General features: G+C 38.6%; 1 protein-coding gene across 2 annotated transcripts in view; it reads left to right on the plus strand.

Moving 5' to 3' along the window:
• The window catches only part of JAM2 (junctional adhesion molecule 2), a gene marked incomplete at its 3' end in the record, with an annotated part of 68,972 nt that overhangs the window by 16,765 nt on the left and 25,881 nt on the right, over positions 1-26,326 (plus strand). For both annotated transcript variants that reach the window (XM_082654430.1, XM_082654429.1), the window contains exon 2: positions 23,963-24,028. In XM_082654430.1, coding sequence (XP_082510556.1) covers positions 23,963-24,028 — 66 coding nt within the window. The remainder of the gene's footprint in view (positions 1-23,962; positions 24,029-26,326) is intronic.

Consider the following 26,326-nt stretch of genomic DNA (forward strand, 5'->3'; position numbering starts at 1 on the left):
GAGTGTGTAGAATAGTAATATTTTTGTTCCCAGAGGACAGTGGATTCCCATCTTTTACTTGAAGGAATATCCATTACATTTTCCCTGACAGGGTGACTCTGGGGCATTTTCAAACTGACTGGGATGATGGGCAGAATCACCTTCACTTTTTAAATTAATTTTATGAATTATATTTCTAATGTATATTTGACAGTGATACATTATCAAATTTATAGGTTAAATATCCATGTGAAATGTCTCTACTGGATGGTTCAAAGAACCTCCTTATATTTTAAACCATAAATGTCACATTTGTTCACAAAGAAACAAAAAGTATGATGTAAATAAAATGGAGCTTGGGATCCAAGGAACTAAGATTGTGTCAGTTCTGCTCTTAGTAATGATATGGCTTTAGAAAACGGCTTAATTTTATTCAGGTCTTATTTTCCTTATTTGTAAAATGAGGGAGGAGATTTGATTTAGTGATGATAATGTTCTTTATAATTTAACGTTTTATATTTTTTAATGGGGGAAATGTACCATCCTTAGCCTGTGATGATAAAATTATGTGGAGTTGTGAACATGTTTTAATTCTAAACTGCCTTTTTTAGAGTTCTTATTGGTTAAAACACAGAGTTTGTTTTGAAAAGAAGCAAGACATGGGCTCCAAAAGTGGCTTGGTATTCATGGAGCTCATATCTTCATGTATATTATGTTTAGTTTCTATTTGATGCAGTAGGCAACAGGAAGTTGCTGGAAGTTTTGATGAGTGAAACAATATGCCAGAAAATTGGTATTTGAAGTAAACAATAATTTTGACCCCTACATGTAGGATAGACAGGAGGAAAAATGTAACTTTAGCCCAGGTATTAGGTAATAGAGTCCAAGATTAAAGTAGCTGTCAAAAAAATTGTTTAAAAAGAGTTAAATCCAGAAGACATTTAAAATAGAAATTGGTAAGTCTTAGTGCTTGATTAAATATAGGGGACATCAAAGAAATCAGAACAATACTTCTAAGTATTGTAAACATGAAGAACCATAGAAATCATAGTATTTAAATGGAAAAGGAGTGATTATTGTCTATAGTTCGGGAGGCAACAAAATAGCCAACTAAAAATGTCTGTATAGACTATTGGAAAGAGGGTGAGAAGTGACTACAAATAGAACTACCATAGGACCCAGCAATCCCACTACTGGTCATATACCCTGAGAAAACCATAATTCAAAAGAGTCATGTACCACAGTGTTCACTGCAGCTCTATTTACAATAGCCAGGACGTGGAAGCAACCTAAGTGTCCATCATCGGATGAATGGATAAAGAAGATGTGGCACATATATACAATGGAATATCACTCAGCCATAGAAGGAAACGAAATTGAGTTATTTATAGTGAGGTGGATGGACCTAGAGTCTGTCATACAGAGTGAAGTAAGTCAGAAAGAGAAAAACAAATACCGTATGCTAACACATATATATGGAATCTAAAAGAAAAAAAAAAGGTCATGAGGAGCCTAGGGGTAAGACGGGAATAACGACACAGACCTACTAGAGAATGGACTTGAGGATATGGGGAGGGGGAAGGGTAAGCTGTGACAAAGTGAGAGAGTGGCATGGACATATATACACTACCAAATGTAAAATAGATAGCTAGTGGGAAGCAGCCGCATAGCACAAGGAGATCAGCTCGGTGCTTTGTGACCACCTAGAGGTGTGGGATAGGGAGGGTGGGAGGGAGGGAGACACAAGAGAGAAGAGATATGGGAACATAGGTATATGTATAACTGATTCACTTTGTTATAAAGCAGAAACTAACACACCATTGTAAAGCAATTATACTCCAATAAAGATGTTTAAAAAAAAAAAAAAAGAATGTAAAGGAGCAGAGACAATGAAGAAAAAGTGCCCAGGGAAATAATAGGCAAGCAACAGAACAGTGTCATGGATGAGGGGAGGAATTTTGCCAAGTCAGTTGTTATCTGGAGGCTAAGAAGGATGAAGAAGGGGAAAGATCAGAGTGAAGTAAGGGCAACCTGAGCGATTAAAAAGTAAAGAAAGAACAAAATTAGCATTTGAATAGAACTCTAGGATTAAAAAAATACTTTCACTGGAATTATGGTATTTAAGTCGTGTTAACATCCCTTTGTGGTACCTAGAACTATTTTTATCACGGTTTCATAAATGAGAAACAGAGGCTTAGAATGTCTTTAGGGATACAGTACTTAGAGGCAGGACTTGAAGTTAGAACTGCTGACTCCAAATCTCATTTTTTTTCCTCTGTGGGTGACAAAGTATCAGGAAAGGTAGAAGGCTGAGGAGATTCGGGGGGAAATGAAGATGCTCTTTCCTGGTGTTCACTTCAGCAACATGATGCACGAGGCAGGGAGAGAGGGAGCTTCCCTCCGTCTTGTTATGTACAGATTTAGAATCAGCACACAGTGGCCTGCAGGCGCAGTGCAAAAATGACTAATTGTTTCTATCGTAATAAGAAAATAATTTGAATATACTATTTGGAATGTGGTTCATGGTTTAAATATCTTAATGAGTTAATAAATACTTTTTGATATTCGTATATTTGCACTGTGGTTGTCTTAACATATATAAATGCCTTCCATGTTCACAACTCAAATTGAATTCAGAGCAATATTAACCCGAAGGGTAACCCATAAGCCTGCAATAAATATTTCATGATCTGAAAATCTTGTTTAAGTAAATGGGAAAAATATCCAAAAATGAGCATATTCAATATCATCAGGGATTTATTATCGAATTTAGTCAACCTAAGAGCATCACAGATCATTTTAAAGGGAAATGGAAAAAGTCCCCCTAATTTCTAGCCTTTTTTCTAAAAGTTAATATTATAAGATCTTTAAGAATGTTGAGTCCAGGATTTCTAATTAGGCTTCGGGCACTTATAGCTTAATTAATATGAGTCTCTGTGTTGTATCTTTTTTTTTAATAAATTTATTTTTATTTATTTTTGGCTGTGTTGGGTCTTTGTTGCTGCGCACGGGCTTTCTCTAGTTGCGGGGAGCGGGGGGCTACTCTTCGTTGTGGAGCGTGGTCTTCTCATTGCGGTGGCTTCTCTTGTTGCAGAGCACGGGCTCTAGGCACGCGGGCTTCAGTAGGTGTGGCTCATGGGCTCTAGAGCGCAGGCTCAGTAGTTGTGGCGCACAGACTTAGTTGCTCCGCGGCACGTGGGATCTTCCCGGACCAGGGCTCGAACCCGTGTCCCCTGCATTGGCAGGCAGATTCTTAACCACTGCGCCACCAGGGAAGCCCTGTGTTATATCTTTGAAGGTGGAAAAAACTGGGTTATGATTTCATAATATGCTTACCTTTTCAAAGATTTTTATTGAAGATGTGGATCAGAGATCTTAAAGATCATTTAAAAGGGTGATAGTACATGCCTGAAAAAGAATAAAATAGTTTTGGGCATACTGTTATTGAGAGATAAGAAGACTTAAGAGACATCAATTATCCCAGTTAAATTCATCAAAATTAGTTAAAGTTTTCGTAGCTGAAAATGTTATCCTTTGAAATACAGCATATTGTGAGTAGGAAGAATTATATTGGGCTTCAATTTGGAGCAGTGAGTAATTCAAAGTTGAAAGAGGTAAGATAGAAAGTAACAAAATTGAAAAGCCTCCAAACTGTGTAAAATAAGTCTTGAATAAATCCTGTATCCTCTCCGGTACCCCATTTGCAGTTTTGTTGTGAGGACAGGTACCACCAGTGTATCATGATACTGATTATAAGTTTCACTCTTGAAAAATTAACTTTATGGTTATGTTACATCAGCTGTATAAGTGGAGAACACTTTCAGTTTATTAAACAAAGCTTCCAAATTTCCGTTAGCTCAGAGTGTGTTCAAGGAATTCAATTGGGAACTAGCCCCAGGAGCGGTGTTCCTGCCCCAGGGGGTGTCATGGAGTTCTGTAGGACCTATTTAATTGTCACAGTGATGGGTGGTTTGTGGGGCAGGAACCAGGCTGATAAACATCTGTGTGCCAAGCCATGCTGCAAAATAATTTCCCTGTGTCCCTCACCTTTCATCCTCCATGACTTTCTCAGATTCCATTGCATGTTCATATAAGTGCAAACTTTTTACCTATGAACACAGTTTTTTTGTTGTTGCACAGCCTTAATATATATCTAAATATACAATTTTCTATTCTAATGTCCACAGTAACCTGGTTCTTTATTTTTCGGTACCATTTGGGATGGCTTCTGGTTTTCTTACTTCTCTTAAATGCAATTTAATGTTATTATTATTTTTTATGAGCTTTTTTTTTTTTTGGCTGCACACCATGGCATGCGGGATCTTAGTTCTACGACCAGGGATCAAACCTGCACCCCCTGCAGTGGAAGCATGGAGTCTTAACCACTGGACCACCAGGGAAGTCTGTTTTATGAGCTTTTTAAGAAATTTTATTTTTTTTAATATTCTACATATAAGAGAGGTCATATGGTATTTGTCTTTCTCTTTCTGACTTATTTCACATAGCATAAGGTCCATTTATGTTGCTGCAAGTGGCAAAATTTCAGTCTTTTTTAATGGCTGAATAATATTTATTCAGCTTCTTTATGCATTTGCCCGTCGACAGTAGTTTGCATATCTTGGCTATTGTCAATAAGTGTAGATTAATATCTGACTTCTTCACTGTGTCTTCTAGTGTAGTCATGTACAAGCATTTATAAATTGAAATATATATTATGTTACTATAAATTGTTTTCCTTTTATTTCTCCTTAATATTAAAGGAATATTATATTTATATTTAGTTCATATAAATATTATATTTATATAATATATAAATGTATTTATTATATATTATAAATATATAATATATTTATTATAAATATTATATTTAGTTTTCCAAATTCTGTATATATAATATAAATATATAATGTTAATTATCTATAAATTTTGTTTCAGGATAATAAAAGAGGCATCAAAAATTTATTATGGGGCTTCCCTGGTGGCGCAGTGGTTGAGAGTCTGCCTGCCGATGCAGGGGACATGAGTTCGTGCCCCGGTCCGGGAAGATCCCACATGCGGCGGAGCGGCTGGGCCCGTGAGCCATGGCCGCTGAGCCTGCGCGTCCGGAGCCTGTGCTCCGCAACGGGAGAGGCCACAACAGTGAGAGGCCTGCGTACCGCAAAAAAAAAAAAAAAATTTATTATGAAAAGAGATTCTGATAGTGCTGAGAACCAATGAGTTAAAATAAATAAGTGTAAATTACATGTATTTCATCATTGCACTAAATTCTTCAGTTTGTGGCAGTTGAAGGTAGGAAATTTATTATATATTCTATTTTTAGGGAGCCAACTTTTCCCTTTCCAAGGTCCATTTTTAGCTGACATGAGGAAAAAAAGTGAAATGGGAGAAAAACGTTAAAAATAATGACACTACAGAATGCACTGCAGGAAAACCATGTGTGCATATATGCACATTTCACCAAAATATGCTAAAGTAGTTTCTTCCTTTTATATGTAGTGAAGGTATTGCTAGTTTAGAGTTATGCAGTGTCAGTATTTTAGATTTTTGTAAAAAGAGGCTATAAACCTTTAATACAATCAAAAAATGTTAAAAAGCTTAATACTTTATTTTAATTCAGCTAGTTTTATTCATTGGTCTAGTATGTCAGGTATTGTGCTAGATTAAAAATATATATAGTTTAGGGACTTCCCTGGTGGCGCAGTGGTTAAGAATCCACTTGCTAATGCAAGGGACACGGGTTCAAACCCTGGTCTGGGAAGATCCCACATGCTGCAGAACAACTAAGCCTGTGCGCCACAACTACTGAGCCTGCACTCTAGAGCCTGGAAGCCACAACTACTGAAGCCTACGTGCCACAACTACTGAAGCCCACGTGCCTAGAGCCCATGCTCCTCAACAAGAGAAGCCACAAGAAGGAGAAGCCCGTGCACCACAATGAAGAGTAGCCCCTGCTCACCGCAACTAGAGAAAGCCTGCACTCAGCAATGAAGACCCAAAGCAGCCAAAAATAAATAAATAAAATTTAAAAAAATATATATATATAGTTTATAGTATATTTAAAATATGTTCTACATTAGGTATATAGTTTATAGTACATATAAAATACTGCAAAAGAATTTATAATACATCTGATTTGAAGACAAAACATGTTCAGTCTTGTCTACAACAGACATTTAATTATCTCCTTTTGTGTGTTAAGCACAATACAGGTACAGTTCCTAATATCACCATGTGCCAACACTACCCAATGGAAGAATCAGATATGTAAGAGACAGTTTGTAAAAATAAACAAATAAGGGCTCGTAAAAAGTGCTGTGTCATATAGGAGAATGGATGAGTATGTATAGAAGGACAGAGGGGCTGGTGAAGACTTTACCTTTCCTGATATTTCAGCGGTGTGTTGAATTATACAGAGAAATTCAGCATTTCTCAGGAGAGTATTGGGGAGCAGGGATTTGAGGCAGAGAGCCTTTGAGACTGCAAAGTTTTTTGGAGTGAAAAGAGCCCACGTGAGTGGGAGCCCCATGGTGGGTGACTTGAACATAGGGTATGGAGGGGGGCAGTGATTGGGGGGGAGATTGAAAGACAGGAGCTAGTTCTGAAAGGCCATTTGAAGGAATTTGGAATTCATCCTGAAGGCAAAGGGGAAGCCTCTGAAGGAAGCTAAATATGATCAGATTGTGTTTTCAGAATCTAACTCATGTAGGAGGGAGGCAGATGAATTGCAAACTTGTCCACATCTGTATTCGTACTTGGCTATTTCCCTCCTGAATCAAAGGAAGTGGAGTGTCTCCTGTCGAAAGCTAATTCCTTACTTGTGCTCATGATGCTCTTCTTCTAGTCTCATTGGGTCCTTTTCTTCAGCAGTTATTCCCTATCTCATATATCTTCAACTTATCTTCATTATTAACTCTTTTATCACAGGCTATAGACATGTTCAAGTCTGCAATTTCGAGAGGGAAAAAGATCCACCATGATTCTATAGTCAAACATCTTGAATTGATGCTCTACATTTATTTTCTCCATTTTTTACTGACCATTCAACCTGCGGTCAAACTGCCCTTCCCACGCCATTGAAATTGCTATCATTGTATCACCAGTAACTTATTAGTTCCTAAATTCACAGCTTACTTTCATCAAAACCTTACTTGACCTCTGAGACTTCAGACGTTGTTGATACTCCCTTCTTGCAAGTCTGCCCATCTTTGATTTCCATGACATCATTCTTTCCTGGTTTCTCTTACTTCTCTGATTGCCTTTTCTCAATCTTCTACATACTTTTCTCTTGGACTTTTTCTCTCTTATTCTACTATAAATTATATCCCCCCCTTGGAAAGTCACAATAATCCTTAGCATATTAAGAGCTCTGTAAAGTTCTACAGTAGATAACTTTGATTTAACTTGCTAACCCAATGTTTGTCAAATCTTTATGACCATGAAACCTTCATCTTCTATGAAATGCTAAAAGTCAATGGCCAATCTGAGGGATGGGAGACAGAAAAGGAGCATCAGAAAAAAAAAAAAACAGGAGGGAAATGGTGTCACAAAAGCCACCAAATGAGCCAAATCATAAAATGCTATTTAATTTTATCAAAGTAGGTTGGAAAGGAAAGTTCCATGGGTAGTCAAAATATCATTCAGAGCTTTCACAGGAGAAGTTCCTAGAGGTGGTAAGACTTAAGAGGGACCTTGAAGATTGGAAAGAATTTTAGTGAAGAATTTTAATGCCCACACCTCCCCTCCAAGTGAAGACTTATGTGAAAATAATAAGGAAGATTAAATTAAACATGTCTTGAAGATATAGACATGGCTCTGAGAAGGGTGTTTGTTAAAGTTTAAAGAGGAGTGGTTGACTTTGTAAGTTTATTCTAGATGAGCTTTCTCAGAACATAAATGATTATGGAACATTTCTTAAAATTACAGTGTATTGCTGAACCTCCAGAAGGAACTCCTAAGATACAAAGAACACTTGTATTGGGCTTCCCTGGTGGTGCAGTGGTTGAGAGTCTGCCTGCCGATTCAGGAGACACGGGTTCGTGCCCCGGTCCGGGAAGATTCCATATGCCATGGAGTGGCTGGGCCCTGTGAGCCATGACCGCTGAGCCTGTGCGTCCGGAGCCTGTGCTCCGCAATGGGAGAGGCCACAACAGTGAGAGGCCCGTGTACCGCAAAAAAAAAAAAAAAAAAAAAAGAACACTTGTATTAAATTAGACACTCCAAAATTAATTTAGTACTGTAATTCATTATGATGCTTGTATTAGTCAGAATTCTCCAGAGAAACAGAACCAATAGGATATGTGTGTGTACATAGATATAAATATATAGATATCTAGATTTATTTTAAGGAATTGTCTCATGCGATTAAAAAGACAGGCAAGTCCAAAATCTGCAGAGTGGGCCAGCAGGCTGGAGATCAAGGAAGAGCCAACGCTGCAGTTCAAGTTCCAAGGGTGTCTGCTGGCATAATTCCTTCTTGCTTGAGGGAGCTCAGTCTTTTGTTCTATTCAGAACATCTACTGACTAGATGAGGCCCACCCACACTATGGAGGGCAATCTGCTTCACTCAAAGTCTACCAATTTAAATGTTAATCTCATCCAAAAACAGCCTCATGGAAACATCCAGAAAAATGTTTGACCGCATATCTGGGCAATGTGGCACAGCCAAGTCAACACAAAATTAACCATCACAATGCTATTTTAAATCATACATCAAAACTTTTAAAAAGCAAGTAATTTTGTTTTAAAAGATAAAACTTCTCACCTTTGTGGTTATTAAAATCAGAAATTTTTATTAAATTTACTTTTAGTTGACAAAGATGTTTTTAAAACAAGAATGGTGATTTATGGCATTTAAAATCACATTTAAGGCAACTACTCAGAAAGATATTTTAGGAGTTGACTCATCATTTTTAGCATCAAATATGTTTAATTTTTTGTTGCAGCATAATATGAAAATTGATTCTCCACAGTGATGCACTAAGTGTTTTTAGTTTCAAATTGGCTGCTTCAAAATTTTTCATTGTTTAATCTTGTGCGTCTCATCCCTTAATTTAAAAAATTAAACATAGCTCTTTATATTCCATTTTCATTTTCTCCATAATTAAATTCATTTCCATTCATTTGGCAAATATTTATTGAGTATCTACTACACATCAAGCATTATTCTTAGCCCTTGGGCTATTGATAAAGAAATAAAGGCCCCTGCCCTCAATACATAAGTACATTATATACTATGTTAGAATGACAGGTTCAATGGAAAAAAGAGAAATCAAAGCAGGATTAAGGGAAGCAGGAGTTTGAAAGGGAAAAGGTCAGGTGCAGGTGAGATTGTGATATTAAACAGGGTCATCAGAGTAGACTTCATCAAGGAGGTATATTTTGAGAATAAACTTGAAAAAGTGAAGGATTTTGTAAACCTCTGAAGGAAGAGGCTTTCAGGGAGAGGAAATAGACAGAGCCTGGCCTGTTTTGAGGAAGAAGAAGGCCATTGTCCCTGGAGCAGAGCTCAGAGGGAAGAGTTAAGAAGGTCTGAAAGGCAATGAGGCCAAATTGTATAGAGCCATCTCGGCCAATGAAGGACTTTTACCCTTACTCTGGTGAAATAAAGAACTAATCCAAGGTGCCACGATCTGATTTAGCATTTCAAAGGATCACCTTAGTGTATGTGTTGAGATTAAATTCTGCAGGAGCAGGATAGCGTAGAAGGCCAGTCAGGAGTTTATTGCAGTGATCCAGGCAAGAGGCAGTGGTGCTCAGATCAGGTGGTAGCAATGGAATTAGTGAGAATGGACAGTTTCTGGATGCATTTTGAAGGTAGAGCTAATAGGGTTTGCTGATGAACTGGATATGGCATGGGTTTGGGGAAGTGGAATCATTAAAGATAACTGCAAGATTTTTGGCCAGAGCAACCAGAATAATCATCTGAGGTGGGGAAAGTGGAGCAGGTTCATAAATAAAGATGAGGTTTGGACGTAGTGTTTGAAATGTCTGTTAAACCTTCAAGGTTGAATAGGCGTTTGGATCTGAGTCCAGAGTTCAGCAGAGACACCTAGACTGGAGCTATGTATTTGGGAGTTGTTAACATCTGGGAGTGTTTAATGCCCTGAGTTTGGTTCACATCATTCAGGAAGGACGTATAGACAGAGAAGAGGAGATGTCCCAGGATAAGATCCATGAGAAGGAAACCTAGACAAGTGTATTGTCCTGGACGTTAAGTGCAAAAAGCATATAAAGGAGAAGGGAATGATGAATTCTGTGAGATTAAGGTAGTTAGGGAAGGTGTCATCATAAATCATGTATTACAAATGACAAAACACAATCCAAAGAGACTATAACTGTCCCAAGTATGTCAAAGCAAGAATTTAAACCTAGGTCTTCCCTTCTCTAGGCAGCCACTGTAATGAAGAAGTCAAGCTAGTCATTTTAAAAAGGAAGAAAAATAGGAGTTCCCTGGTAGTCTAGTGGTTAGGATTTGATGCTTTCACTGCCATGGCCTGGGTTCAGTCCCTGGTGGGGGAACTGAGATCCCACAAGGCAAGCTGCGCAGCCTAATTAATTAAAAGGGAAGAAAAAGTAATAACTCTAAAAATTCATTCTCTATTTTTATAGTCCATCCTAATACATTATTACTATGGAGTCATTTATGAAACACTAAATCTGCATCAACCCATTGGATAAAAAACAATGTGGAGTGAGGAGAGGGAGAGGAGAAACAAACTGTAGAGATTGGACCCTTGCCAGCATCGAGGCTAAGCAATTACATATTTTAATTTAATCTTTACAACCTGTAAGGAAGGCATTGGTAGCTTCATTTTACCTAAGTGGAAACTAAGGTTTAGAAGATCGAGGCTGTAGCTTGCCCAAGGCGAAGTAACTAATCATTCATAGCAAAGGGTTTCCAACCTAGATAGATCTCATTTCCTCTCTGTCAGTTCTGACTTCCTGAAGACAAAGAATGATTCTCTTTTCATCTGGAATAAAGACTTAGGTCACATTTCGATCAGACTACCCTTTCTGCACCCATCTGGACCTTAACGTTGCTTTTTGTTTGCCTTTGGATGATATTCAGTCAAAAAGCCAACCTGTGGAAGGTGGTGGTGTTGGTGATACAATACTATTTAGCTCTTTATCCCCATGGGTGAGAAGTCAGTTCTAATATCTCCTCATCAGAAACTTGAAATGCTGAGACTGACTCTACATAATTCAAAATATCTCGCTGATTCTGCCACAAATTCAGTCTTCATCATGCTGTACAGGATGTCAAAGCCATTTCGCTTGAATTATGTTATGGCAATTAGACTTTTTTTTAAATTTATTTTTGACTGTGTTGGGTCTTTATTGCTGCACGCGGGCTTTCTCTGGTTGAGGAGAGTGGGGGTTACTCTTCATTGCGGTGTGCGGACTTCTCATTGCGGTGGCTTCTCTTGTTGCAGAGCATGGGCTCCAGGCGTGCGAGCTGCAGTAGTTGTGGCATGCAGCCTCAGTAATTGTGGCTCTCAGGCTCAGTAGTTGTGGCTTGCGGGCTCTAGAGCGCAGGCTCAGTAGTTATGGCACACAGGCTTAGTTGTTCGGCGGCATGTGGGATCTTCCCAGACCAGGGCTCGAACCTGTGTCGCCTGAATTGGCAGGTGGATTCTTTAACCACTGCACCACCAGGGAAGTCCCAGCAATTAGACTTTTGCATGCCGTATTTGGACACAAATACCTTTGTCCATCTTTTTAATACTTGATCTGAATAAGGGTCAAAAATTGGATCTCTAATACTCATTTTACGACCATTCCAGGATGTAGCTCTGTAGGCCCCACTGATTTGAATGCATGCAGATTGTCTTAGTTATGTTGAGCTGCTATCACAAAAATACCACAGATTGGGTAGCAACAGACATTTATTTCTCATGGTTCTGGAGGCCAGAAGTCCAAGATCAATGTGTTTGAAGATGCGGTGTCTGTGAGAGCCTGCTTCCTTGTTGCAGACTGATACTTTTTTGTTTTGTTTTTTAAACAGCTTTATTGAGATATAATTCACATACCATACAATTCATGCTTTTAAAGTAGATAATTCAGTGTTTTATTTTAACATATTCACAGATTTGTGCAACTGTCACCACTATCCAATTCCAAAAGATTTTCATTACTCCCAAAAGAAACCCCATACCTGTAACAGGCACTCTCCCCAGCCCTTGGCAACTACGTACTGTTTTCTGTCTCTGTGGATTTGCCTATGCTGGAAATTTCATAAAAGTGGAGTCATAATATATGGCCTTTGTGACTGGCTTCTTTCACTTATAATATTTTCAAAGTTTATCCATGTTGTGTCATGTTATCTTAACTTCATTCCTTTTCATTGCCAAATAATATGCCATTGTATGGCTAGACCTCATTTTATTTATCCATTCATCAGTTGATGGACATTTGGTTTGTTTCGACTTTTTGGATTTTACTAATAATACAGACTGCCAACTCCTCGTATCCTCACATGGTGGAGAGAGAGAGAGTGCTCTCTGGGGTCCCTGTTTTTTTGTTTGTTTGTTTGTTTGTTTTTCTGTACACGGGCCTCTCACTGCTGTGGCCTCTCCTACTGTGGAGCACAGGCTCCGGACACGCAGGCTCAGCGGCCACAGCTCACGGGCCCAGCTGCTCCGCGGCATGTGGGATCTTCCAGGACCGGGGCACGAACCCGTGTCCCCTGCATCGGCAGGCAGACTCTCAACCACTGCGCCACCAGGGAAGCCCTCTGGGGTCCCTTTTATAAGGACACTAATCCCATTCATGAGGGCACGGCATCCTCAAGACCTAATCACCTCCCCCAAACCCTACCTCCTAATACCATCACATTGGGGGTTAGGATTTCAACATATTAATTTTGGGGAGACACAAACATTCAGTCCATAACACAGATGTTCATTAAATCATTTCTTTCAATTGGCTTAGTTGACTGGCCCTAAAAAATTCATTCTGGTGTTAGCTCACAGTTGGATGTGTAGGACCAGTTTTGAAATAAAAGAATGAGTCAGAGAACTGTCTTTAATAAAAGAAAGGGGAAGTTATAGTTCTTGGATTTGAGCACCCTAGAAATCAGGGTAACTAACCCTGAGCAATCTTGCCTGACAGTAGTAAAATATGACAGTTAAGCAACGCCAAGCCATTGTTTCCATGTTCTGCACTTCAAAATAAATGGTTCTTGTTCCTTTGGCTTCCTGAAGATTAATCAAGGAAGCATGAAGCAACAATAAACTGGGAAGCTTTCCCTTAGTTTTCAGATCTCTTCTGGAAGCATTTATGGTAATAGAATTTAATTAATAGCACATGTATGAAATGTAAGGGCTAAAGCTTTTATGAATCATCATACAGCAGGAGAGTTAAAAACTAAAATTTATTCAACTGTCATATTTTAAGAATTGAAATTTGAGAAAGAGAATACAATTTACTTGGTCATATAAAATCTTAGTGTTTTAGGGGCTTCCCTGGTGGTTCAGTGGCTAAGAATCTGCCTGCCAATGCAGGGGACATGGGTTCGAGCCCTGGTCCGGGAAGATCCCACATGCTGCGGAGCAACTAAGCCCGTGCACCACAACTACCGAGCCTGTGCTCTAGAGCCCACGAGACACAACTACTGACCCCATGTGCCACAACTACTGAAGCCCATGCGCCTAGAGCCCATGCTCCACAACAAGAGATGCCACTGCAATGAGAAACCTGTACACCACAACGAAGAGTAACCCTGCTCACCTCAACTAGAGAAAAGCCTGCGCACAGCAACAAAGACCCAACACAGCCAAAAATAAAATAAATTAATTTTTTAAAAAATTTTTTAAAAATCTTACTATTTTAAAGGTTGAACTATCAGACAGTTAGTTCAGGACCCTGGAGACCACTTTATTGTGGGTGGTCAAATTTAGAAAGCTAAGTAAACTCATTAATAAGGAGCAGTCCATAAGTGTGTGCCGGGATAGATTATTAAAGTTCTCACTAAGAAAAATTATACAAAAAAATCTTATCCTTGCAAATTTTACAAAATGTGCAAATTACTAGGCCCTCTTCACTTCACTCCCAGGCCCTTAGGAGGTGTCCAGGCAAGGGAGGACCCCAGAGCTTAAGCCTTATTAAACTCAGTCAGTCTGTCTCCTGTTATGTGTCCATTCTTTGTATTCTATAGATCTTCTAATTCAGAAAAAGATTGAAAACATTAGCTGTGCACTATCTTCATTTTGAGAAATGCAAAGATAACTTCATTTGCAGATTATAAATTTAACAGACTGGTGATATTAGAGATCTTTTTGATACTTTTTATGCTAGTCTCTGTAAAACATAATTTGTATTCATAGCTGCATGTTCACTCTTTCAAAACATAACTTTTACTGCATTAAACGATTGCTATTGATTCCCGAAATTCAGTCAGTAAGGTGGAGAAATAAAACTCTTGAAGTGTAAAGAAAGTTTAAAACAAACATCTATATAGAGTTGGGGATAGAGAGAGCTTAACAGATGGTAAAGAGCTGTCTTCTCACATATGTTGCTTCAGTGGATTTATAGATATCAAATGACTGTAGAATAACCATTTCATTGTCCCCTGGCCCAACCAGCCACTGAATAATCTGTTTTGTCAGTTGTTAGGACTTTCTGTGCAGATTTGCATATTGTAGAGATTCAGAACCAGAGTTCAGAATCCAGATTCAGAAGCTTCGTTTTAGCTCTTTGCTCAGAGCTGATCAAAATTCTGGAGAAGTGACTAACAATACGTCTTCTCAAAAATTGTTTACTTGACAATTATATTAGTATGTTTATTACTGCTGAGAAACGTAACTATCGAATGCTGGTGGTGGGACTTTTAATCTTGAAAAACTATATTGAAGTTTAAGAATTAGCAACTATAATTTTGCATTAAAGGGCAATGAATAATCTTAAATTAAAGTATCATCAAGTTCTCAAAGCCTGATGTACCATCTATATTTTAAGGATGTTCCTGAGACACAACCCAGACTACAAATCAATTAGTGAAGAGAGACACTCAGGTTTATCTCCCATTTTAGTATCTTGGCCATTGTCTGTTTTGATACTTGACATCTTTAGTAACGATTTCTTATTTTACACTAACAGAGTGTTAAGGCCATTGTTTTCTGGCACCTTAATCTTAGGGAGAACGAATTAGGACATAGAATGGTTAATATCCATGCCTTACATTGAGTATGTGATTCCTATTAGCATCAGTGTTGGAAGACAGCATTTCCTCATCTTGTCTGAGAGTCTGCTGGATTTGAGTTGACTGTTGTTGTCTATCTAAAATCTATAGTCAATGCCACTGGTGAACAAATTGTGTTTGGCTGAGGTTGTCACTTGGGGAGTGTCAAAGAAAGACCTCAGAATGCTCAAAGGGCTTCTTTCATGTCCTAGTGGTGAGCATCTGGTGAGAAATTCAGCTACTGATGGCTTTCTGATGCTGTTGGCCACCATTAAACATTTGAAGATGTGCTTGAAGAACATTTCTTTGAAATTTTTGAGAATTTATTTTACTGTAAGAAGTTAATTTATTTACTTCATTGCAAATATCACATGAAAAATTGAATCGTCCAGTGGTTTGGGTAATGGAAAACTGTGAAAGTTTCCCTAAATTTACTAACGCATATAGTTTTTTTTTTTTTTTAACATCTTTATTGGGGTATAATTGCTTTACAATGGTGTGTTAGTTTCTGCTTTATAACAAAGTGAATCAGTTATACATATACATATGTTCCCATATCTCTTCCCTCTTGCGTCTCCCTCCCTCCCACCCTCCCTATCCCACCCCTCCAGGCTGTCACAAAGCACCAAGCCAATATCCCTGTGCCATGCGGCTGCTTCCCACTAGCTATCTATCTTACTACGTTTGTTAGTGTGTATATGTCCATGACTCTCTCTCGCCCTGTCACAGCTCACCCTTCCCCCTCCCCATAACCTCAAGTCCGTTCTCTAGGAGGTCTGCGTCTTTATTCCTGCCTTACCCCTAGGTTCTTCATGACATTTTTTTTTTCTTAAATTCCATATATATGTGTTAGCATACGGTATTTGTCTTTTTCTTTCTGACTTACTTCACTCTGTATGACAGACTCTAGGTCTACCCACCTCATTACAAATAGCTCAATTTCGTTTCTTTTTATGGCTGAGTAATATTCCATTGTATATATGTGCCACATCTTCTTTATCCATTCATCCGATGATGGGCACTTAGGTTGTTTCCATCTCCGGGCTATTGTAAATAGAGCTGCAATGAACATTTTGGTACATGACTCTTTTTGAATTTCGGTTTTCTCAGGGTATATGCCCAGTAGTGGGATTGCTGGGTCATATGGTAGTTCTATTTCTAGCTTTTTAAGGAACCTCCATACTGTTCTCCATAGTGGCTGAACCAATTCACATTCCCACCAGCAGTGCAAGAGTGTTCCCTTTTCTCCACACCCTCTCCAGCATTTATTGTTTCTAGATTTTTTGATGATGGCCATTCTGACTGGTGTGAGATGATATCTCATTGTAGTTTTGATTTGCATTTCTCTAATGATTAATGATGTTGAGCATTCTTTCATGTGTTTGTTGGCAGTCTGTATATCTTCTTTGGAGAAATGTCTATTTAGGTCTTCTGCCCATTTTTGGATTGGGTTGTTTGTTTTTTTGTTATTGAGCTGCATGAGCTGTTTGTAAATTTTGGAGATTAATCCTTTGTCGGTTACTTCATTTGCAAATATTTTCTCCCATTCTGAGGGTTGTCTTTTGGTCTTGTTTATGGTTTCCTTTGCTGTGCAAAAGCTTTGAAGTTTCATTAGGTCCCATTTGTTTATTTTTGTTTTTATTTCCATTACTCTAGGAGGTGGGTCAGAAAGGATCTTGCTGTGATTTATGTCATAGAGTGTTCTGCCTATGTATTCCTCTAAGAGTTTGATAGTTTCTGGCCTTATATTTAGGTCTTTAATCCATTTTGAGCTTATTTTTGTGTATGGTGTTAGGGAGTGATCTAATCTCATACTTTTACATGTACCTGTCCAGTTTTCCCAGCACCACTTATTGAAGAGGCTGTCCTTTCTCCACTGTACATTCCTGCCACCTTTATCAAAGATAAAGTGTCCATATGTGCCTAACGCATATAGTTTTATGAAAACAACTTATACTTAGTGCCAAAGCATCGTTTGTTCTTCTTGTATTCAAATGATTAAAAAATCAGAAAAGGGAAGGAGCATAAAATTTTTGTGCAGTATATAATATACAAATATATACAAATATACAAAGTTTGTATATTTGTACAAAGTTTGTTCAAATTAATTCATTCACCATAAACATCTGTCCGTTAACACTTTCTCTGTTAAAATGGCAATTTGTTATAAACTCTCTGAATAATATTTTTACAACCCTAAAGATTGATAGTGGATGTGAAGTTGTCTGCAGAGTGCCTGAGAGTAGCATTGTTTGGTACTGATTTCTCCCAATGCCTTGCACAGATTTGAGAACGGGGGATGAGGGGTGGGGTGGGAGGAGGTCTGTGGAGCCGGACTAAACGTATCTGTAGGTAGATTCACATCTTGGCTTCCCTGCTTTCTAGTGTTGTGACCTTGAGCAAGGTACTTAACCTCTCTCAATTGTCACATCTGTCAAATAAGGATATTAACAGAGTGGAGTCACATCTTTGTTAGATGCTAGGTTCTTAAGGGGAAAATTTACTCATTGTCAAAATCACCGTTAAATTCTTCAGGTCATCACTAACTCACCAGGACATCAGCCATGGGTAGCTCCAAAGTCAAACATGTCTTTTATTCCTCCTTGCCCTTTGGTGTGTCTCCCCTTTCTCTGAACATAGGATGCCAATGTCTCATTAAGAAGAAGGGCCAGAATGGCCCGAGACTAGAAGAACGTGTCCGTCTGTGTGTCTGTCTCTCTCTCCCTTTCCCTTACTTCCTTCCTCTCCCTCCTCCGCCCTCTCCTCTCCCTCCCCTTATTTATTAGTTTTTGTTTGCGGTACGCGGCCCTCTCACTGTTGTGGCTTCTCCTGTGGCAGAGCACAGGCTCTGGACGCGCAGGCTCAGCGGCCATGGCTCACGGGCTCAGCCGCTCTGCGGCATGTGGGATCCTCCCGGACCGGGGCACGAACCCGTGTCCCCTGCATCGGCAAGCAGACTCTCAACCACTGCGCCACAAGGGAAGCCCTCTCCCTCCCCTTCTATGACCTATTATGGTTGAATGACAGATAGTGAGAGAGATGAGTATATTATCTAATATATCCTAATTCCTACCTCATTAGGTTACTTTCTATCCATATAAATATTTATCTGTAATAAATACTGGATGGTATTATTGTTACTGCTAGCCCTATGGATTTTTAAAATATTTGTTACTCTAATAATTGTATATAAGTGATTAAACCACATGGTTAAGGGCTTCCCTGGTGGCGCAGTGGTTAAGAATCCACCTGCCAATGCAGGGGACATGGGTTCAAGCCTTGGTCCAGGAAGATACCACATGCTGCGGAGCAACTAAGCCCTTGCACCACGACTACTGAGCCTGTGCTCTAGAGCCCGTGAGCCACAACTACTGAACCCGAGAGGCACAACTGCTGAGGCCGTGTGCCCCAACTACTGAAGCCTGCACACCTAGAGCCCATGTTCCACAACAAGAGAAGCCACCGCAATGAGAAGCCACTGCAATGAGAAGCCCGCGCACTGCGACAAAGAGTAGCCCCCGCTCGCCGCAACTAGAGAAAGCCCGCATGCAGCAACGAAGACCCAATGCAGCCCCCCAAAAAATAATATAAATAAATTTTAAAAAAGAAAACACATGGCTATTAATTTTTATTTTTGAAAACTTATGAAATAATTTATACCCACAGTTTTTATGACTTGCTTTTATGCACGGTATTCTCTCTAATGTACTTAAAAAATTATTTTTATTAGGGTATAGTTGATTTACAATACTGTGTTAGTTTCAGGAGTACAGCAAAGTGAATCAGTTATACATATACGTATATACACTCTTTTTTAGATTCTTTTCCCATATAGGTTATTACAGAGTATTGAGTAGAGTTCCCTGTGGCATACAGTAGGTCCTTACTAGTTAGTTATTAGTCCTTATTTATTTTTGGCTGCATTGGGTCTTCGTTGCTGGACGCGGAATTTCTCTAGTTGTGGCGAGCAGGGGCTACTCTTTGTTGTGGTGTGCGGGCTTCTCACTGTGGTGGCTTCTCTTGTGGAGCACAGGCTCTAGGCGCGCAGGCTTCAGTAGTTGTGGCTCACGGGCTTAGTTGCTCCACGGCATGTGGGATCTTCCCAGACCAGGGCTCGAACCCGTGTCCCCTGCATTGGCAGGCAGATTCTTAACCACTGCGCCACCAGGGAAGTCCTCTCTAATGTATTTTTTTTTTTTTTTTTTTTTTTTTTGCGGTATACGGGCCTCTCACTGTTGTGGCCTCTCCCGTTGCGCAGCGCAGGCTCCGGACGCGCAGGCTCAATGGCCATGGCTCACGGGGCAGCCGCTCCGCGACATGTGGGATCTTCCCAGACCGGGGCACGAACCCGTGTCCCCTGCATCGGCAGGCGGACTCTCAACCACTGCGCCACCAGGGAAGCCCTCTAATGTATTTTTAAAACAAACAAAACCTCTGTAACATATCGGTTTTTCCTAATCATGTTTTCAATGAAAAGTGTTCACTTAAATAACACTTTTATAGTAAATTTTTAAGTTGTGATAGTGTGAATACATATTTATTCTTAGTCAAACCAAATTATTTTGGACGGGTGATAGACATATAAGAACTTTCATTCTTACAGTGGGGGGGAGAAAAGAATCACAAAGGTTTTATTTGACTAGGAATTACTTGACTTGGAGATTTAGAAGTTATGGAAATAATCATCTCTTAATCTCATTTTATGAACTGCCAGTGATTTTGGAACACATTCATAGCTATGAAAGACATTTTGTAACTAGGTTTAAAACAATTTTTGACCTTAACCAGCGGCCCTACTTGACAAGTTTTTGTTTATTTTTCTACTTAACTTACTCAAGAAAAGTGAAGAAAGAAAATCAGTTCAAGAAACCAGCCAGCAGCCTGCCAATGCAAGGGACACAGCTCGAGCCCTGGTCTGGGAAGATCCCACATGCCACGGAGCAACTGAGTCTGTGCACCACAACTGCTGAGGCTGTGTGCCACAATTACTGAAGACCACGCACCTAGAGTCCATGCTCCGCAACAAGAGAAGCCACCTCAGTGAGAAGCCTGCACACAGCAACGAAGAGTAGCCCCTGCTCGCCGCAACTAGAGAATGCCCGTGTGCAGCAACGAAGACCCAACACAGCCAAAAATAAATAAATCAAATAAATAAATAAATAAATAAATTTTTTAAAAAAAGAATACGGCCAACAGATCCTATTCCTAACATCTGCTAGTGAAATACTGATACAAAACATTTTGTTTTCATAAATAGAGTTATTGGGTTCAAGTTAGAAAAATAAAACTGAATTTGAAGACTTAGGCTGGAAAACAGTAGAAATCTTATATATATTTTTTAAGATTTAGAGCTTTCTGTTTAAATAAGTTCAATGTAAGTGACTACACTTTAAAAAATATTTTTACTTAATTAAAGGCAAACCTTGAAGTAAATGGAATTAGAGGAAGCAAGACAGCTAGGAGAAGATGCTTAAAATCATTGGAGGAAATATTCAGCCTACCAAGAAATGCTATCTATTCATTAATTTAATAGTACTAAGCCCCGTTATAATTGTTTTGCCTTCATAGCTTTTGCAATTCAACCAATCCTTTCTTTTTCCTTGTCTGAGACACATTTTTTTTCTATTCAAATATATACATACAAAAGTTATGAGGAAATTAGTAAAATTCCTGAAGTTAACAGCTGTTATTTTCCATAGAACTTTAGAAGTGATTTTTGAAAATTAAAGAAATAATTCTCAAAGGAAGTTTTAGCAAGTAGAAAACTGGAACTGAGAAAAGGGAAGAGGGACTTCCCTGGTGGCACAGTGGTTAAGAGTCTGCCTGCCAATGCAAGGGACACGGGTTTGATCCCTGGTCCAGGAAGATCCCACATGCCACGGAGCAACTAAGCCCGTGCGCCACAACTATTGAGCCTGCGTGCCACAGCTACTGAAGCCTGCATGCCTAGAACCAGTGCTCTGCAACTGCAACAAGAGAAGACACCACAGTGAGAAGCCTGTGCACCGCAACAAAGAGTAGACCCCACTCGCCACAACTAGAGAAAGCCCGCACGCAGCAACAAAGACCCAACGCAGCCAAAATTAATTAATTATTAATTTTTTTAAAAAAAGGAAAAGGGAAAGATGATGCAATCTGGTCCTAAATCTTCCAGTCTCAGATTGGACTAATGTTTGCCTCAAATGAAAGAAGGCCCAAGACTCCTAAAGAAAATAAACATTCTCAGTAGGCAATGTGGTGTTTGAAAAGTTCAAAGACATGAAGTGAAGGGAACAAAGATTATCTTTTCCTATTTTGCCAACATTGTCCTCTCAACTGGTTTCTAGGGAATATGAATCTTCATTGTTTTGTCTAAAAAGTATACTAAAATAGTTCAAAAGTCATGAGAAATGCCAGTCATAATTGGAACTTCTCTGAGCACACTAATTTACACATTTCTAAAGGAGAAAAGAGACTCTTTCAAAGTGTACTTCGAAAGTTTCACAGAATAGTGGTTTAGAATCAGAATCACAGGAAAAACATTCAGCGATCATGTCATTTAAACGTGGGTGTAATGCACAAGGACCCATGAGACCCTAACTTTTCTCCAGCTCACTTAAGAGGATTCTGGCTTGGCCAGCTTAGTCTCTTCCCTTCCTCTGCTCTCTGAAAATCCAAACCCTCCTTTTGGACTCTACAAAATAAAATTGAGGCAGGAGAGGAGAAGCTGGAAAAGAAAGGCATGAGGGGCTGGTGGGGGGAGCAGTTCAGAGGACTATGGGACATATTCTAGTATGTGACAAAAGTACATGGAAAAGGGAAAATAGAGTATTTTAAAAGACTTCTTGGACCCCTTCATGGTTTTTGAAATATGCAAGCAAAAGAGTTATTTTGAAATTACTCTTTGGTGGCTCCAATACCTCTCTAAGACTGAGCCAAGTGGGTTACTGCTTTATACAAATATATTTACAAGGGCAGTAAAAAGGATCAGTTCAGGCCTACATTCTTCACATAGATTGGCCAATTTCCTTAGTGAAGATGTTTGCAATTTAGAGATATGTAGAACCTGAATATTTAAACAATGTTGAACAGTTGAGCTAGACATTTGAGGTTTATAGTTTTCTGAGATTTTTAATTTCACAATTAGATTTGCTGTCCAGGCTTCCAAGAGAAGAGAGAAAGGAAAAAAGAAAAAATTATCCAGAATAGCATGTATTCTTCAGGAGTGATAGAATCCGGCACAGTGGAAGATTCATTTACATGTCAAGGTACTTATAGATAAATGATTGAAAGATAAGATGCCATGTCATATGAAGGATTTTTCTCTCCTTCACAAAAGTGTAATAAATTATTTCATAGTTAAGAAATTCTGATCTTATAGGAACTTTCCAAATCCTTGAACTCATGGTTCCTTGCCCTCCTTAAGTCTATTCCTGGGTTGTCAAACCAGCCTAGCTGTAAGTCTAGAGCAGTGGTTCTCAACCAGGTAGGACTTCCCCATCCTACACTCAGGGGACATTTGGCAATATCTAGGAACATTTTTGGTTGTCATGACTTGGGGTAGGGGGCTAGGGATGCTACTGGCATCTGGTGGGTAGAAGCAGGTGATACTGCAAAGCATCCTACAATGCACAGGACAGCCTCCCACAACAAAGAATGATCTAGTCTCAAATGTCAATAGTGTCAACATTGAGAAAGCTTTATCTAGAGCTTTCCTCTGACATTACCTTAGTGTCCTACCTCTCCAGTCATAGTCTCTTAGCTTCCACCTTCCTGTTATTCTTCTGAGCCAGTCCTTGCCTTGCTTATTACCACCAATTTCTCAACCTATGCCGTCTTCATTAGACCAGTGGACTTTTCCACCAGGCACCTTTGTTAATCTGCAGTCCTTCCTCATAGTTCAGCTTGGGAGGAACGTGATGTGAGGCCCAGTACAGAACAGTAATAAACAATGTGGGCTTTGGGTATAATTTAGGTAAGTTAAAATCCCAGATCCACCACTTACTACTAATATAACCTTGGCCAAGTTTCTTAGCCTCTCAGTGCAGTGAAAAAAATGTGGATTTCATCAGGTGGGGAAACTGATAGTATCGCCACCATCAGTCATCAACATCATCATCATCATATCAGATCCCATTAGGGATTTCAGTCTTATAGATCAGTGATTTTTCCAGGATTGGAAAATCATGGAACTGTTTAGGGGGATAACAAAGGTGTTCTGCTTGCATTTTTTATCAGACCTTTATTACACAAAGTTCATAATCATTATATATTATGTATATACTATGTACATATATACTATGTATATATCATGTACATACCATGTATGTACTATGTACATTTCATAGTAAATACGTTGAATGACTCATTTCTATATGATATAGGTATAGTCAGGGATAAGTTCATAAAGCAATTTATGTCCTTACCTAAAGCACTAAAAATAATTAGCTTTTATTTGCAGGGGGCAATACCTGTGACAGTACTAGATCGCACATTAGGCTGAATTAAGGACATAAACTCTTGTTTAACAGTTGAGCTTGTGAGAGTGTGTTGTCTGAGGGGGCAGCAGGGGGGAGGGGCGCAAATAGATGCATGAGTTCTGCTTTGGGAAATGCTTAAAGGGCAAAACCACAATATAGAAAATGGAAAAAACGTACAGTTTGCCTGAGCTTTTCCTATTTTGATACTTGAAAACTTATCTGTTATGAATTGTGTGAAACTGTCACCAAACTTCAGGCTAGTTTTCTTTAATATGGCATCCCATTCAAACATGTGAAAATGGCCTTTTGCACTGTTTTAATTATCCTGTCTGTTTTAATCTTTCAGATCATAAGGCCTATGGATTCTCTGCCTCAAAAGATCATCAAGTAGTCACAGCAATAGAGTATCAAGGTAGAGTACCTTACTGATTTTCACGGTCCGTATTGTTGAAATAACTCACAGAGATGACACACGTTAGTGCCTTTCTGTTTGTCAGGAACCTCTGTCTCACTTCACGCTAACTCCCCTGCTGAAATGCTGCTCCCTGCTGCTTCCCCCTTGAGAACCCTTTCTCCACCTCCTCAGTAGAAATTTTGGACATTCCGCGAGAGACCTGATGTACAAAGAATGTCTCATTACATAAAGTATTTGCAACAAATCAAATCTAATTTGTAAAACTGGGAGAAGGAGATCTTGCAAAGTTTCCAGTCAGCTAAATTTGGTAAATGGGAATTAACACTGCAAACCCCACTCTATGTATTTAAGAGAACGTTAATATAGCCTACTGTTGGGGTATCATTTTGCTATTTATTTTAGCCTCTTAAAATATTTATAAGGGAGGAGTTGGTATTTAACAGGTGTAAAGTTTCAGTTTTGCAAGATGAAAAAGTTCTGGAGATTGCTTGCACAACAATGTGAATGTATTTAACACTACTGAACTGTACAGTAAAAATCATTAAGAAGGTAAATTTTAAGTTATGTATATTTTATCACAATTAAATTTTTTTTAAGGATCTAATAACCAAAAAGAATTATAAGCCTTTACAAATTTACTTCAAATGTTGACTATCTACTACTTCTCTGAAGGGTTTTTACCTAGAACACATTAATAATACTGGGCAACCTGAAAAATTACTGTTTCTTAAATGTGATGCTTCTTTAGACCATAAACATTTAAGAAACTGATTTCAAATGTCTGATCCCTTTTCTTTAGGCATGTCTTAGTTCCCTGCAGTTGGAGAGAGATAGGTTTGGAGTAAAGAGAAAAAGATTTAAAAAGGGGGCCTGATGTGAGAAGAATTAAATGATCTAGTATTTAACCAGTCATGCCTGGCATAGAGTAAGTTATATGTGCTTGTTAAATAATAATATGCTATAATAAGAATCAGTGAATCAGTCATTCACTTAAATAATTATTTAGGTTATTCAGGTTCTTTGAAGTCCTAATATTTTACATGATTAAGCTAATAAAACACTCTTTATCATGACGTAGCTTTAAATGGGGAGAGGTGGGAAAAAGAAATTAATGATTGGTAGTAATTTGGGACTATGGAGTACTTATAGGGAAGACAAACACGGCTGGGTGAGATGCCAAAAAGGAGACTGGAAAAGCCAGTGAGTGAGCACAGTGAGAGGACAAGATGGAGCAGGATATCCATGTGGGACAAAGGAAACAAAGTTAATTTCTCTCACTTTTTACTTTTCTGGAGGATCTTACTGTTGGGTCCAGCTGGATACCGTGGATATTCATCCCTGCCTCCCCAGGCCCTACGCCATGATATCTGAATTAGGATGCCAAGAGTATATTCTTTAGTCTTACATTACTTTAAAAAAATGTATTAAGGCGAAATTCACATAACATGAAATTCACGATGTTAAAGTGAACAATTAAGTGTCATTTATTATATCCACAGTGTTGTGTGACCACCACCTCTATCTAGTTTCAAAGCATTTCCAACACTCTAAACTAAAACCCTGTACCATTTTTGTATCACTTTAAAATGTGTGTTTTATTTTTAAAATAAATCCTTCTACAGATAGGAAATAGAAAATCCTTCTATGTTTATTGCAATCAAATGTTAGTCTTATTTACTCCCAAGTAAGTATTTTCTATTTTTTTAATCTCGCCTCTGCTCCTTTTAATTAAAAATTACATTTTGCTTCTATTTTATATGTGCTCCAATCATTCCAACTTGGCTTTCCATAAAGCAAAAATAAATTTCTATCTATCTTCTTCAACATTTCACTTTTAGGATATTTTATGCAGTAACTTAATTTTACTTAAAGTCTAAAATTTTTTTTTGTTTTTACTTTTTTAAACTGAAGTATAGTTGATTTACAGTGTTGTATTAATTTCTGCTGCACAGCAAAGTGACTTGGTTGGTTATGCATATGTACATTATACATTCTTTTTTATATTCTTTTCCATTACAGTTTATCCCAGGACATTGAATATAGTTCCCTGTGCTATACCTTGTTGTAGGACCTTGTTGTCCATCCATTCTATATGTAATAATTTGTATCTACTAACCCTAATCTCGCAGTCTATCCTCCCCCACCTTCCCTCCCCCTTGGCAACCACAAGTCTGTTCTCTATGTCTGTGAGTCTGTTTCTGTTTTTTAGATAGGTTCATTTGTGTCATATTTTAGATTCCACATGTAAGTGATATCATATGGTATTTGTCTTTCTCTTTCTGACTTACTTCACTT

Source organism: Grampus griseus (genome assembly GCF_964374135.1).
Source record: "Grampus griseus genome assembly, chromosome: 5".
NCBI lineage: Eukaryota > Metazoa > Chordata > Mammalia > Artiodactyla > Delphinidae > Grampus > Grampus griseus.